Source organism: Mercenaria mercenaria, chromosome 19, assembly GCF_021730395.1.
Source record: "Mercenaria mercenaria strain notata chromosome 19, MADL_Memer_1, whole genome shotgun sequence".
NCBI lineage: Eukaryota > Metazoa > Mollusca > Bivalvia > Venerida > Veneridae > Mercenaria > Mercenaria mercenaria.
Window position 1 is genome coordinate 3,553,906 of NC_069379.1, and position 12,982 is coordinate 3,566,887.

Sequence of the window (12,982 nt, forward strand, 5' to 3'; positions counted from 1 at the left end):
GTACTGTGAAATTATTAATTTTCGTAGGGGACTATTTTTTTGTGGTTGAGTAAATTCAAATATTTAAATCCCAACAAAGATTCAAAATTCCCATCAATTTTATCTTCAAAATTTGAAATCCACAAATTAATAAGATTTAAAATCCACAAATTCATAACTCAACAAAAGAACAGTTATGACAGATACCAAGAAAGCCATGCCAATGAAAATTATTTTTTACAGCATTCCGGAGAGTATCTGATTTTAGAATTGCTCTCTTCACGAACGGAAGCGAACGTAAACCTGTTGTGAAGACTGTACAATGTGCAGTATACTTTATGTGATAACATGTCAATTTCTAATAAAAAAGAAAAGAAGTTATTATGCCCCCCTCCGAAGAAGGAGGGGTATATTGTTTGCAGATGTCGGTCGGTAGGTCTGTCTGTCGGTCGGTCGGTCGGAATGTAGACCAATCCTTTTCCGGATGATAACTCAAGAACTCTTGGGCTTAGGATCATGAAAGTTGATAGGGAGGCTGGTCATCACCAGCAGATGACCCCTATTGATTTTGAGGTCTGTGTGTCAAAGGTCAAAGTCACAGTGACCCTGAATAGTAAAATGGTTTCCGGATGATAACTCAAGAACCCTTGGGCTTAGGATCATGAAAGTTAATAGGGAGATTGATCATGACCAGCAGATGACCCCCATTGATTTTGAGGTCAGTATGTTAAAGGTCAAGGTCACAGTGACCCTGAACAGTTAAACGGTTTCCGGATGATAACTCAAGAATGCTTAGGCCTAGGGTCACAAAAATTGATAGGGAGATTGGTCATGACCAGCAGATGACCCCTATTGATTTTTGAGGTCAGTATGTCAAAGATCAAGGTCACAGTGACCAGGAACAGTAAAATGGTTTCCGGGCAATAACTCAAGAACACTTGGGCCTAGTGTCAGGAAAATTGATAGTTAGGTTGGCCGTGCCCAGCAGATGACCCCTATTGATTTTGAGGTCATTAGGTCAAAGGTCAAGGTCACATTGGGCCCAGGAACAGTTAAACGGTTTCTGATCTTCTTGTCCAAAACCATAGAGCCTAGGGCTTTGATATTTGGTATGAAGCACAATCTAGTGGTCCTCTAGCAAGATTGTTAAGATTATTTCCCTGAGGTCAAATATGGCCCCACCCCGGGGGTCACATGTTTTATATAGACTTTTATAGGAAAAACCTCTTGTCCAAAATCACAGGGCTTAGGGCTTTGATATTTTGTATTTGAAATCATCTAATGGTCCTCTATTAAGATTGTTCAAATTATTCAGATTTCCCCAAGGGTCAAATATGGCTCTGCCTTGGGGGTCACATGGTTTACATAGACTTATATAGGGAGAAACTTTGAAAATCTTCTTGTCGAAACCACAAAGACTATGGTTTTGATATTTTGTAATGTAGCATCATCTAGTGGTTCTCTACCAAGTTTGTTCAAATTATCCCTCTAGGGTCAAATATGGCCCCGCCTCAGGGGTCACATGGTTCATACAGACTTATATAGGGAAAAACTTGAATCTTCATGTCCATAACTTACATCATTCAAATTTGAACCACATATAGTTTTGAGTGGCAAGATGAACCTTGACATGAGTTGACCTTGATCTTGACCTAGTGACCTACTTTCACATTTCTGTAGCTACAGCCTTCAAATTTGGACCACATGCATAGGTTTGTGTACCGAAAAAAAACTTTGACCTTGTTATTGACCTAGTTTTAAAGTTTTGTTTATTGTCAAGTTTTGAGAGATAATTAGATATCAGTGATGTTTTAGCTCACTTGACCAAGCAGTTGCGTTTTCGGGGTAGTTTCATTTCTGCTGTCCATCTGTCATCTAATACATAATTGGTTTGTTTGTTAACAATGGAGCATCCATGCTTCTTGTTCAAACTCAGTCAGACCATCGTGGCCTAGGGGTCAATGTCGCTGACTTCAAATCACTTGCTTCATGTGAAGAAGCCATCTAGCTAGCTTACGTAAGGTCTTTGGTTCTACTCAAGTGCCCGCTCCTGATAAAATTATTGTTGGTGCGAAGAAATCAAACTTTACACAATTCATTTGACTGTTAGCTGTCGTCAAATTTTATTACCAATAATTGTCTTCTATGAAGCATATCTACTGTTATATACTTTAAAGTTGTCAATGAATAGATTAACAAAATGCGAGGATATCGGTTTTATTCAATGAATTTATGTATTCCATATGGGAAATCACAAATGTAATACATTTTATCACATGTTAATTAATAGATAGCAATATTATGCTAGAAACATTGGAATGTTTGTTTTTGAGAAGCACTTGAGATAATTCTGCAATATATATTAATTTCATGAATTATATTTAAAGTAATAACATGTAAAACATTTCACATATATTTAGTTATGGTAAATGTTTTCAAAGTTCGCCACAATAAATACCTGTAAATTGAATAATATATAATATATATATATATATAAACCTGACCGAGAATTTACCAGTTTTAGTTCTACGTCAAGTACCGTTTACATGCACTTGATCAAAAGCAATTTTCACTGGGGCTGTTGAAATATATCATTTTAGGTCTACTGCCTTTTAATGCAACAATTTCGACATTCATATTCTTAAAATTAAATTCATTAATTAATTGATAAAGAGACGTGGGTTCCGCAGATTGGACAGGAATTGTCATAGATGCACTGCACATGGACTCTAGAACAACATCCCTCACATAAGAACCAATGCTCTGAATGCCGAGAAATTTCTTTAGTGTAATCCAGTTCCAAAGAGCAATTCCCACATGCTATATAGTCTCGTTGTTCTGGCATGTATGCTATCGGTGTCTGCCATTTTAAAAAAAAAAGAAACATGATAAGAGAGACTATATTGTTCATCAAACCAGTTGTACGACCTGTGACATAATATGCAAAGTGATTGTTTAATAACCTTTGGAATTGTGCATATAAATTGTGAAAATATATCTGTACAAAGAGTGAATTTGTATATTTAGTCAAGACACATTCATCTGATGATTTTAGTGAGAAAGTTACGCTCTGTATGTCGTTGAAGACGTGCCACAAAATAACTCTATACGTTTGTACTTCTTTGATGGTAATCATACAAAATTTGCATGGAAAACATGAAAAATACATTATCTACTAACAAATTGACTGTGGTATATTTTCGGCTAATATCTAAACATTTTAATGAATGAATGTAGCATTATGCACACAGTACTATGTGATATATTCAATCTGACTATAGTACATCTGTTATTACGCTACGCTGAGGATCTGAAGACTATCTATTGATATAGCTCGTTCTGACGACCCTTTCGCTAGCCAATCAGAGCTCAACTTACAACAATTTGCAAATCTATATTTAGCCTGGATTTTTGATATTTACAATTCTTATGACGTAAAGTGTCAGATAGCTGGTTAGTTCAGTCGGTAGGGCACTTGCTGTGTAAGCGAGGGGTCCCGGGTTAGAATCCTGGACTGACTGCACATTTTTCTTATTCTTGGACATTCGTACACATCGTTTGATTGGTTCAAATAGAAACAGATTTGTGACAATAAAAACAGCAATATTGGAAATCCAAAATGGAATGTGAATGAGTCATTCTCAGGTCTTCGTTTAGAAGATCAAGTACTGTAGTCAGATTGTGATATATTTGCCGAGTTAAGACCATTTATTTCTACAATATGAGGTAGTTTTTATCTGTGTTTTAAACCAAGTACTGAAAAGAAATTGACTGAGTAAGTTTGCAGATGAATCTGTAAGTGCACATGTACATTTATTCAGGAAGGACCTAAATTGTCCACCTGTCATCATGTAATGTAAATATATTATACCAGCTTTACAAGAATGATTTTTCACGAAGTTCATGTGGGAGGGAAAAGTTGCTCAATAGACTGTGGTGGGTCTTTAAATACCACTTGTAACACAAAGGAGCGCCGACCTAAATAAATCTATATTTTGCATATTGAACTTATTGTAAACGAAAATTGCTAAAAAGTATCTACTACTACATACATTTTCCATAGCGTCTGCTTCTTGCACATTCTTGCATGCCTCTTTTTCACCTGTATCAAATTTCAATGATAGATTTAATCACGTAATATCCCAGTCACACATACGGCGCGGATAGCTATGTCTAGCCACGGATAGAAACGTAGTAATACATATCCATTCGTACCTGAGCCGTACGGATTGGTACGGATTACTACTTTAAGGTACGACTCATGTACGGATCGATACGGATTACTCATTTATATCCGTGGCTTGACGTAACTTTCCACGCCGTATGTGTGACTGAGGTATTACAAAACTAAACTTGTTACAACTGTGTGTCTAAAACATCTAGATTATTATATATACTTACGAATTTTCTGTCTGAAAGAAGCATATATTTTACGAAGAAAATCCCTGTATTCAACTCGGATACGTTAAGATATTTAATGGCAGGACTTCTGCTTTAGTTGTGACGTCAAAAATGACGTTAGTAATGACGTAATTATGGCATCTCAAAGTGCTATGTTTAAAACATTTCACCCCTTCCCCCACTCCCCCCACCCCCCATTAAACAACTATTCTGACTTATTAAGATATAGTCTTACTCGGTCGTTGTCAATTTTGCTGACATATTACTTACAATATTATATATATAAACAAGATCTGTCACTATTAGTGAGAATACAGAATGATACAGTTGTCTGCGCAAAATATGCCAGAATAGTTTAGGTATGAATTATTTTGTGACCTTGACCTGAGAGATCCGAGCCTTAAGCGTGACACATCTCAATATGGTTAACATTTTTGTCCAATTAGTTTCATATGAATGTTAAGTTGCAGCCCGGATAAGAAATATACCCTGTTAACCTTTGCAAAACCTTTCTACAATACGATATAATCAATATCTATCATGTTAAGGTAATTTTAATACCTGATCTGTCATCTTTATGCAAACTTCCGTGCTTTGTGCATTCTATCTGACCGTCTCGTTTGAAGTGATAATTTTCAATTACATTCTTTTCTTTCATTTCTTCCAGTTGATCTTGAATATCTTTCATTGTTTTCTTAAGTTGTAAGGAACTTACAAACAACTTATTGGGTTTATCAGTTAGCATATGTATTGTCTGTGTCAGTGAAGCTAAGTCTTTTGAAACACGTCCACATTCTTCCTCTAGAACATCCATTTGTTTCGTGTTCTCCACTTTTATTATTTCTGCCTCTTTAATCATTTCATCCGATTGCTTCTTAACATTCGAAATGATTTCGTCTTTAAATGTCTCCACATCCTCAATGAACTTGTCATTTATGTCTTTAATTTGGGTCTTATTTAGTTTGACAGAGGATTCAAGCAAGTTTACTTCTTCTAGTCTTTCGCTGATCCCTTCAACTAGTCGCTTAAAGTCTTGACTGTCTTTGAATACTTTCGCTTTATCACGTACGTACTCCACTGAACATGATTTGTGTTCTAAAATCATGCAGTCACCACATCCAACAAGTTCGTGAGATGGACAATAAAACTTTATGGTTTCGTTGTCATGTTTAGCACATACGTCGAAGTCATCGCTACATTCAATTTTTCCTTTCGTTTTGTTGTCGCTGCTTTCAAGGATATGCTTTCTTGCGACCTTCCATTTTTTATGATTATCAAAGCACTTATGACAAATAAAATCATCACACTGAATGCAAAAGCCGACAGCAGGTGTATGTTTTCCATGATCTTTGCAAAGAAAACATGAAAAATTGTCAGAAACTGTCTTCCCTCCGACCTGCATAGCTTCCGTTCAATAACAGTTAAGACACGCAGTTTAACTACGTCTGTATATGAAATATCTAAGTATCATACACACGCTCCAATATTTTATTCATACCTTTGAAAGAGGGTTTAAAATACACAAATAAAGAAACTCGATATTAACTTGTGCAATGATCGTATATAATGTTACAGATAAACACACAATAAAAGGGATTGTAAACTACAGTGGGAGCTTTTGTAAGTTTTTTTTTAAAGCAGCATGCCTCCAGATGTGGCTAAAAAATAATTTTTCTTTCAAAATGAAGTGTGGTCATATTATGAACATTAAAATATGAATTTTTGTTTCTAAAATGTTTTAAAAGTTCCAAATCAAGAAAAAAAGTATGACAGCGCCGGGAATCGAACATCGGACCGCCGCGGTAATAAAAACATTTTCCCGTCGTCATAACTAATAGCGCTATAGCTGAAGTAGTGAATAATGACTTCAAAATATAGATATTGATAATCGAGACAGCTTACCTGAAGTAAAAGCGTAACAAACGCTTTTCGATTTTCATCGTAAAAAGTAGTAAAAACAGCAAATTCTCATGTGTTTCCGTAACATAAAGTTTGTCAGTAATTAAGTTTTAAAACCTTCTTAAGAAATATAGCATTTATTTCAAGATATCTAAAAAAAAAAATTTTTGTCGAACGATCTGGAGGCATGCTGCTTTAACATTGGCCAAAATTTAATAAAATAGAAGAAGTGGAGAAACGAAGCTGAATTGTTCGTTGAGTGGGTTACTTATTATTATAATCTTTCATTCAAATTTGAAAGTGTGGGTAGGATGCTGACGGGTCTGTAGTTTTCTTTTCAACGAAAGGATCATCTTTTTTAGAAATAGGGGTCACAGCTTGTTTAAATTTTGTAGGGAATTCACCTTTATCTATAATTGTGTTTGCAATAGAAGTTAATGAGGAGGTATTTTCCATTGTTTGTGTTTTTCAATAGTCAGTGCACAGGTAATGAATGGGCTGTATATGTGTAAAATACGTCAACTTCTTAATTTCTCCAGCTTACGCGTATATTTCATTGACGTGAGTCTATTCGATCTCTACACAACAATGAAAAAATACTCCTTCAAGAACTGTATAAGATCCTCCGCGAACGAGCCTGGTACACGTCGAAGATACACAAGGCCTTGAGTAATTAAAGATCTTTTCCATCAGTTTTTCTAGCAAAGATTACTTGCGGGGATGAGCATTGAACAGCTTTTGGTGACTGCAGGGGAACTGTTACCTGTTTCGTATGGTCGATTTGCACTTGTTGTGTATTTCTTTCTTCTATCGTCTACTCCTCGGATATAATCTAACAGTCGGGCTTGTTCCGTCTGATCACTAATTTTTGCAGAGCACTATGTTCAGTCACCCAGTCAGGAACACTTTGCTTGGTCACCCTGTCCGGAATATTATGTTCAATCAACCTTTAACATTGCTCAATTATCCTTTCTGGAACACAATGCTCAATCACTCTTTTCTGAACACTGTGATCAGTCACACCTTCCAGAACACTATATTCAAGTCACCCCTACCGGAACACAATGCTCCGTCACACTTTCCTGAACACTATGCTCAGTCACCCTTTCCGGAACACTGTGGTCAGACAGTCCTTCCGGAACACTATACTCAAGTTACCCCTACCGGAACAATATGCTCAGTCACCCTTTCCGGAACACTGCCCAGTCACCCTTTTCACAACACTAGGCTCAGTTACCATTTCTTGGACACTATGCTCAGTCACACTTTCTGGAATACTATGCTCAGTCACATTTCCGGAACACCGCTCATTCATCCTTTCTGGAACACTATGCCCTGACACCCTTCCCGGAACACAATGCTCAGTCACCCTTTCAAGAACACTATACTTAAGTCACCCCTATCGGAACACAATGCTTAGTCACTCTTTTCAGAACACTATGATCAGTCACCTCTTCCAGAACACTATACTCAAGTCATCCCTACCGGAACAGTATGCTCCGTCATCCTTTCAAGAACACTGCTCAGTCACCCTTTTCATAACACTATGCTCAGTTACCCTTTCTTGAATACTAAGCTCAGTCACACTTTCTGGAACACTATGCTAAGTCACATTTCCAGAACACCGCTCAGTCATCCTTTTTGGAACATTATGCCTAGACAGCATTACCAGAACACTGCGCCCTCATCCTTTCCTGTACACTATGCTCAGTTACACTTTCCAAAACACTGCGCACTCATCCTTTCCTGTTTACTATGCTCAGTCACACTTTTAAGAATACTATGCTTAGTCATCATTTCTGGAACACTGCTCAATAAGTCTTTCCCGGAACACTTTACTCAGTCACCCTTTCTGGAACACTATGCTCAGTCGCACTTTCCGGAGCACTGCTCAGTCATCCTTTCTGGAACACTTTGCTCAGTCACCCTTTCCAAAACACTATGCTTAGTCAAACTTTCCAGAATTTGCCAAGTCACAATTTCCGGAACCCTGCTCAGTCATCCTTTACTAAACACTATGTTCAAAAACCCTTTCCGAAACACTATGCTAAGTTAACATTTCCAAAACGCTATGCTAAGAAACCTTTCCTGAAGTCTTTGCTCAGTCACATTTTCCAGTACACTGCTCAGTCACACTTTCCAAGATTTTCTCAGTCATCCTTTACTGAACACTGCTCAGTGATCCTTTACTGAACACTATGCTCGGTCACCGTTTCTAGAACACTAAGCTTAGCTACCATTTCCTGAACACTACACTAAAGCCACCCCTTCTAGAACACTATGCTCAGTCACCCTTTCCTGAACATTATGCTCAGTCACCTTTTCCTGAACACTTTGCTCAGTCACCCTTTCCAGAAAAATTTGATCATTCACACTTTCCAGAACACTTTATTCAAGTCAACCCTATCGGAACACTATTCTGAGTTACCCCTTCCAGAACACTATACTCATGTCATCCCTACCTGAACACTATGCTGAGTCACCCTTTCCGGAACACTGCAAAGTCACCCTTTGTTAAACACATTGCTCAGTCACCCTTTCCGGAACACTTGTCTGGAACACCATGCCCATACACATTTTCTAGAACACTACTCAGTCATTTTTTCCAGAACACTATGCTCAGTCACCCTTACCTGAACACTATTCTTAGTCACCTTTACCTGATCACTATGTTTAGTCAATTCTTTCAGAACACTTTACTCCAGTCACCCCTTCCAGGCCACTATGCTCAGCAACCCCTTCTGGAACACAATGTTAATTCATCCTTTCTGAAACACTGCCTAGTCACCTTTACCAGAACACAATGATCATCAACCCCTTCCAGTACACACCACTCAGTCACCCTGTCTGGAACACTATGCTTAGTCACCCTGTCTGGAACATTATGCTAAATTAGGCTTTCGGGAACACTGTGCTTAGCCACCCTGTCTGGAATATTATGCTCCCTGTCAGTTTGTCGGAAACACTACGTATAGACACCTTTCCTTGACCACTATGCTCAGTCATCCTTCTGGAACACTGCTCAGTCACCTTGTCTGGAACGCGTGCTCAGTCATTATGTCTAGAATATTATGCACAGTCACCCTTTCTGGAACACTGCTCAGTAACCACGTTAGACACTTGAATCACGCATTCAGTTTTATTTCTTCATAATCCATGGGTAGCTTTTACATTTATGTATAATCAATAAGTACTTAGAAGAAAACAGAGACAGGCTTAGGTTCCTGGATCGTCTGTAGGCTAGTGTTATGTCTACAAAAGCTTTTAACAAAGGTTTTAAACCTTTTCATCTTGCTGTTTTGGCACCTTTTTGAATATTTCATGATTAGCTATGAAAAATGTATTAAAATGTCGCTGTCCCGGTAAACAGACAAAACAAATACTAGTCAATAGTGATCCTTAAGTCATTTTTGTCTATTCAGGATGTAAATATTTGTACTTGTAGCATTCTTTCTGATGATGTATGCCTATTAATAAAGCACGTCTTTATTTTTAGAATTAGGTTGGTGTATTGTAAACAATGAAAACTTTCAAACACATTCAAACATTAACAGTGCAGTATCATTCACATAAAGTATCAATATTATTTATCATGGACATATTTTCTACTTGTTTTAGGCAATGATGATAGGCCTACTTAGAGTGGACATACAAAGGATACTTTTGTCTCAGTTTTTAATTTTGAAGTATACTCATTCGACTGTTTAACTCTTTCAATGTAGCGTACATGTACTAGTATCAGTAAAATGCAGTTACCTAGGGAACTAGAAGTTCAAATAAATTGAAATCAATACGTTTAGAGGCAGTATGAACAACACTTCAGGTATACGGTCCACAAATAAGCATGTTCCTTAAAAGATAAGATATTTGCTTTTGTCTCGAGAAAATTGTGTCCCGTATTTCTATGTAACTCTATTGGAAATTAATTGTAGTTTTGGGCCATACACGCCAATTACAGTAAAGAAAAATCAAACAACGTATGTACTCCAAATTCAAGTTATTGTGATTGTTAATGTTTTCAAGTAGGTTCTTATTTTTCCTCTTCCATTCACACTGGCCATTTAGTTTATATAAGTCTGTCAATGATTGGTATTCCAAAGCCATGGTTAAAATCACTGACTTCCCGCTGTTCATGAAAGGTCAGGCAGAGTTATCTTGATATGAGGCACATTTGTATTGTTTCTTATTTTTTTTTTTAAAAAAATATATTATATATATATTATAATAATATATAAATATTTTTTTTTTTGATTTGCATTTTTAAATGAAAATAATTCTAGCAAAACCCGCAACCACCAGACATCTCAAGGCTTTGATTTAAACATTACTATTAGGGGCCTAATACCTTAAGCCGATGCTTGTAAGCGTGTGAGGTGTTGCAAACATTACCTCTCATGGACAGATGCAATTGAACCAAGTCTTCAATTATTCTTCTTGGTTGCATTCTTCGAAGGATCATTTTTTTACAGATCTCATTATACATTTGTTAATTGAAATAAGACTTTACACAGAAATCAGTTTACAAGCGCTTCGTTACTTAACATCTACTCTTGTGTCACGTGATACAGATGTACCTGTACTTTATAAATGTAACGCATTTTATGGATCCAAACTAAGGTCAAAGTAGAAGAAAACTATGCACTAGATAAACTTAAGGCAGTAGACTGGTAATGACAACTGGCAGCACGCTCACTTAGCTAAATAGGGTGAGCGCAGATCTACGGGTCATGAGGACGTGAGCTTGATGTACGTGTCCGGCGTATGTTCCCCATGAAAATTTGATAGAAGGCATTGTGTCTGTAGTCCTTTCTCCTCCATCTCTGATTAAAGTGGGGAAGTTGGTAGCCACTTGTAGCAAACGGGTTTGTACTGATACTGGTACAGAATCTAGAAAGACAGGTTAGGTTAATTGCCCGCCATTACATAAATGAAATGCAGCTGGAAAAGTCGTTAAATCAAAAAACAAACAACAGATTCACTTCTTCATGTGCGATTTTGGCATTTCCCAATTATTTTCTGTTATTGCAGAACGATGCTGAAATAGAAATTGGTGCTGTCGTCACGATGGACAGGCATCCGTCGTTAGAGTCTTTATTTGTAAAGCACTTGGCCATAAAACCAAACCTCTGAAAAAAATTACAATATCTTTTACCTCTGTCTCTAACGAGATGAACCTAGAGAGAAAACGGTCAGACTTTGTAAGTCTATCATTACAGATCCATTACCTTAAAAATCTTCTAGATAGTCACAAAAACATATAGAATTTTTAAGTAAATTTTATTTTGACACAAAAACGAATTAAATCATAAACCTGTTTCAATGACAAAAATGCCTAAAACTAAATGATATTTCAAAGATTACCTTATAAAGGCAATGGAAATAATTCATCTGTTTTTAATAAACAATTATAAATAAACATTCATATGTGCAAAAAGGTCAAAACTAGTTGAGTAATGACATGTTTAAAATAGCATAAAACTAGAAGATGCTTTTGTAAAAAAACCGCATGTCTCCCCACTGCAAAGTCGTTAGAGGCCAAAAAGTCAATATGGACAGGAGCGAAAATCAAAAGAGACATGTTTAAAAGTGGGGAATTTGGTAGAAACTTGTAGCAAAGGGGTTTTTGGTATGGTACGGGTACAAAAATCTAAAAAAGCCCGGGTTTGGGTTTAAAATTGCCCGCCTTTACAAAAATAAAAAAATCCCAAGCGGGAAAAAGTGGGAAAAGGGCCCTAGTTTTTGGGCAGGGGGCCCAAAGGTTTTTTGTTTTCACCAGCACATTTTGGGGGGGGAAATGCCCATCACTAGGGTTCCAATAAAAAAGGGGGTTTTTTGGGTTATTAGAAAGTCAGTCTCCCTTTTTCAATTGAAAAACCAATTTAGTGAAAAGGGGGAAAAAAAGGGAAAATTTAAATTTTAAATTAATGAATAATTAAAAACATTTTAAATTTAAACAGGTTTTTTTTGGCTTTTTATGTAAAAAAAAAATTTTTGTTGATAAACCCACAATAATAAAATAATCAAAACTTTTTTTCCCCAATAATAAGAAAAATGAGGAACTTTTTAAAGAAATATGAAGTTTTTATTTTTAAAAATTCTTTTAAGGAATTGTGTTTTTTTCAGAAAAATGTAAACTTTAAACTATCAAAAAGCTGGCAGAATCTGTAAAAACCCGTCAAAAATTTTGGAAAACATAGTGCATTTAAAAGGATAAAGCAAAGCATAAAAAAAAGTCATTTTTGGCAACAAAAAAAAATGAAAATTGAGTAAAGAGGGAAAACACAATAATTTTTTTTTAATTTTTGTCAGCACAAAGAACTCACGTGAAGTTTTCACTAAAATTTTTTTGGTTTTTATTATCATTTTTTTTTTGAATATTATTACGGGTTTTTTTTAAACCCATCCAATTGTAATGTAATAAATAATAAAAAGAATTATTATGATAATAATAATAATTTATTATTAGGGATTTTTTTTAATTATTATTATTATTATAACTTTAAAAAGTAATATTTATTATAATCTATAAAAAATATCAAAATAATAATAATTTTTAATTATCAACCCACTCACTGAAAAAAAAATTTTAATTTCCCCTTCAACTCCACTCCCACACATCTTCATGGTCTATTTGGGGGCCCCTGGTGCAAATTGCCCCCCTAATCAGTTCGGGTTAAATATTGTGATAACCCGCAGATAAGAG

At 36.1% G+C, this 12,982-nt stretch overlaps 1 protein-coding gene across 1 annotated transcript; it reads right to left on the reverse strand.

Moving 5' to 3' along the window:
• Window positions 1-2,141: 2,141 nt before the first annotated feature.
• Window positions 2,142-10,286, reverse strand: LOC123565946 (E3 ubiquitin-protein ligase TRIM33-like). The gene is made up of 3 exons (XM_045359697.2): window positions 4,942-10,286; window positions 4,032-4,081; window positions 2,142-2,839 (listed from the first exon to the last, which is right to left on the reverse strand). The coding sequence occupies exons 1-3, from the start codon at window positions 5,780-5,782 to the stop codon at window positions 2,636-2,638; spliced, it is 1,095 nt and encodes a 364-aa protein (XP_045215632.1). The 5' UTR covers window positions 5,783-10,286; the 3' UTR covers window positions 2,142-2,635.
• Between the last annotated feature and the right edge of the window lie 2,696 nt (window positions 10,287-12,982).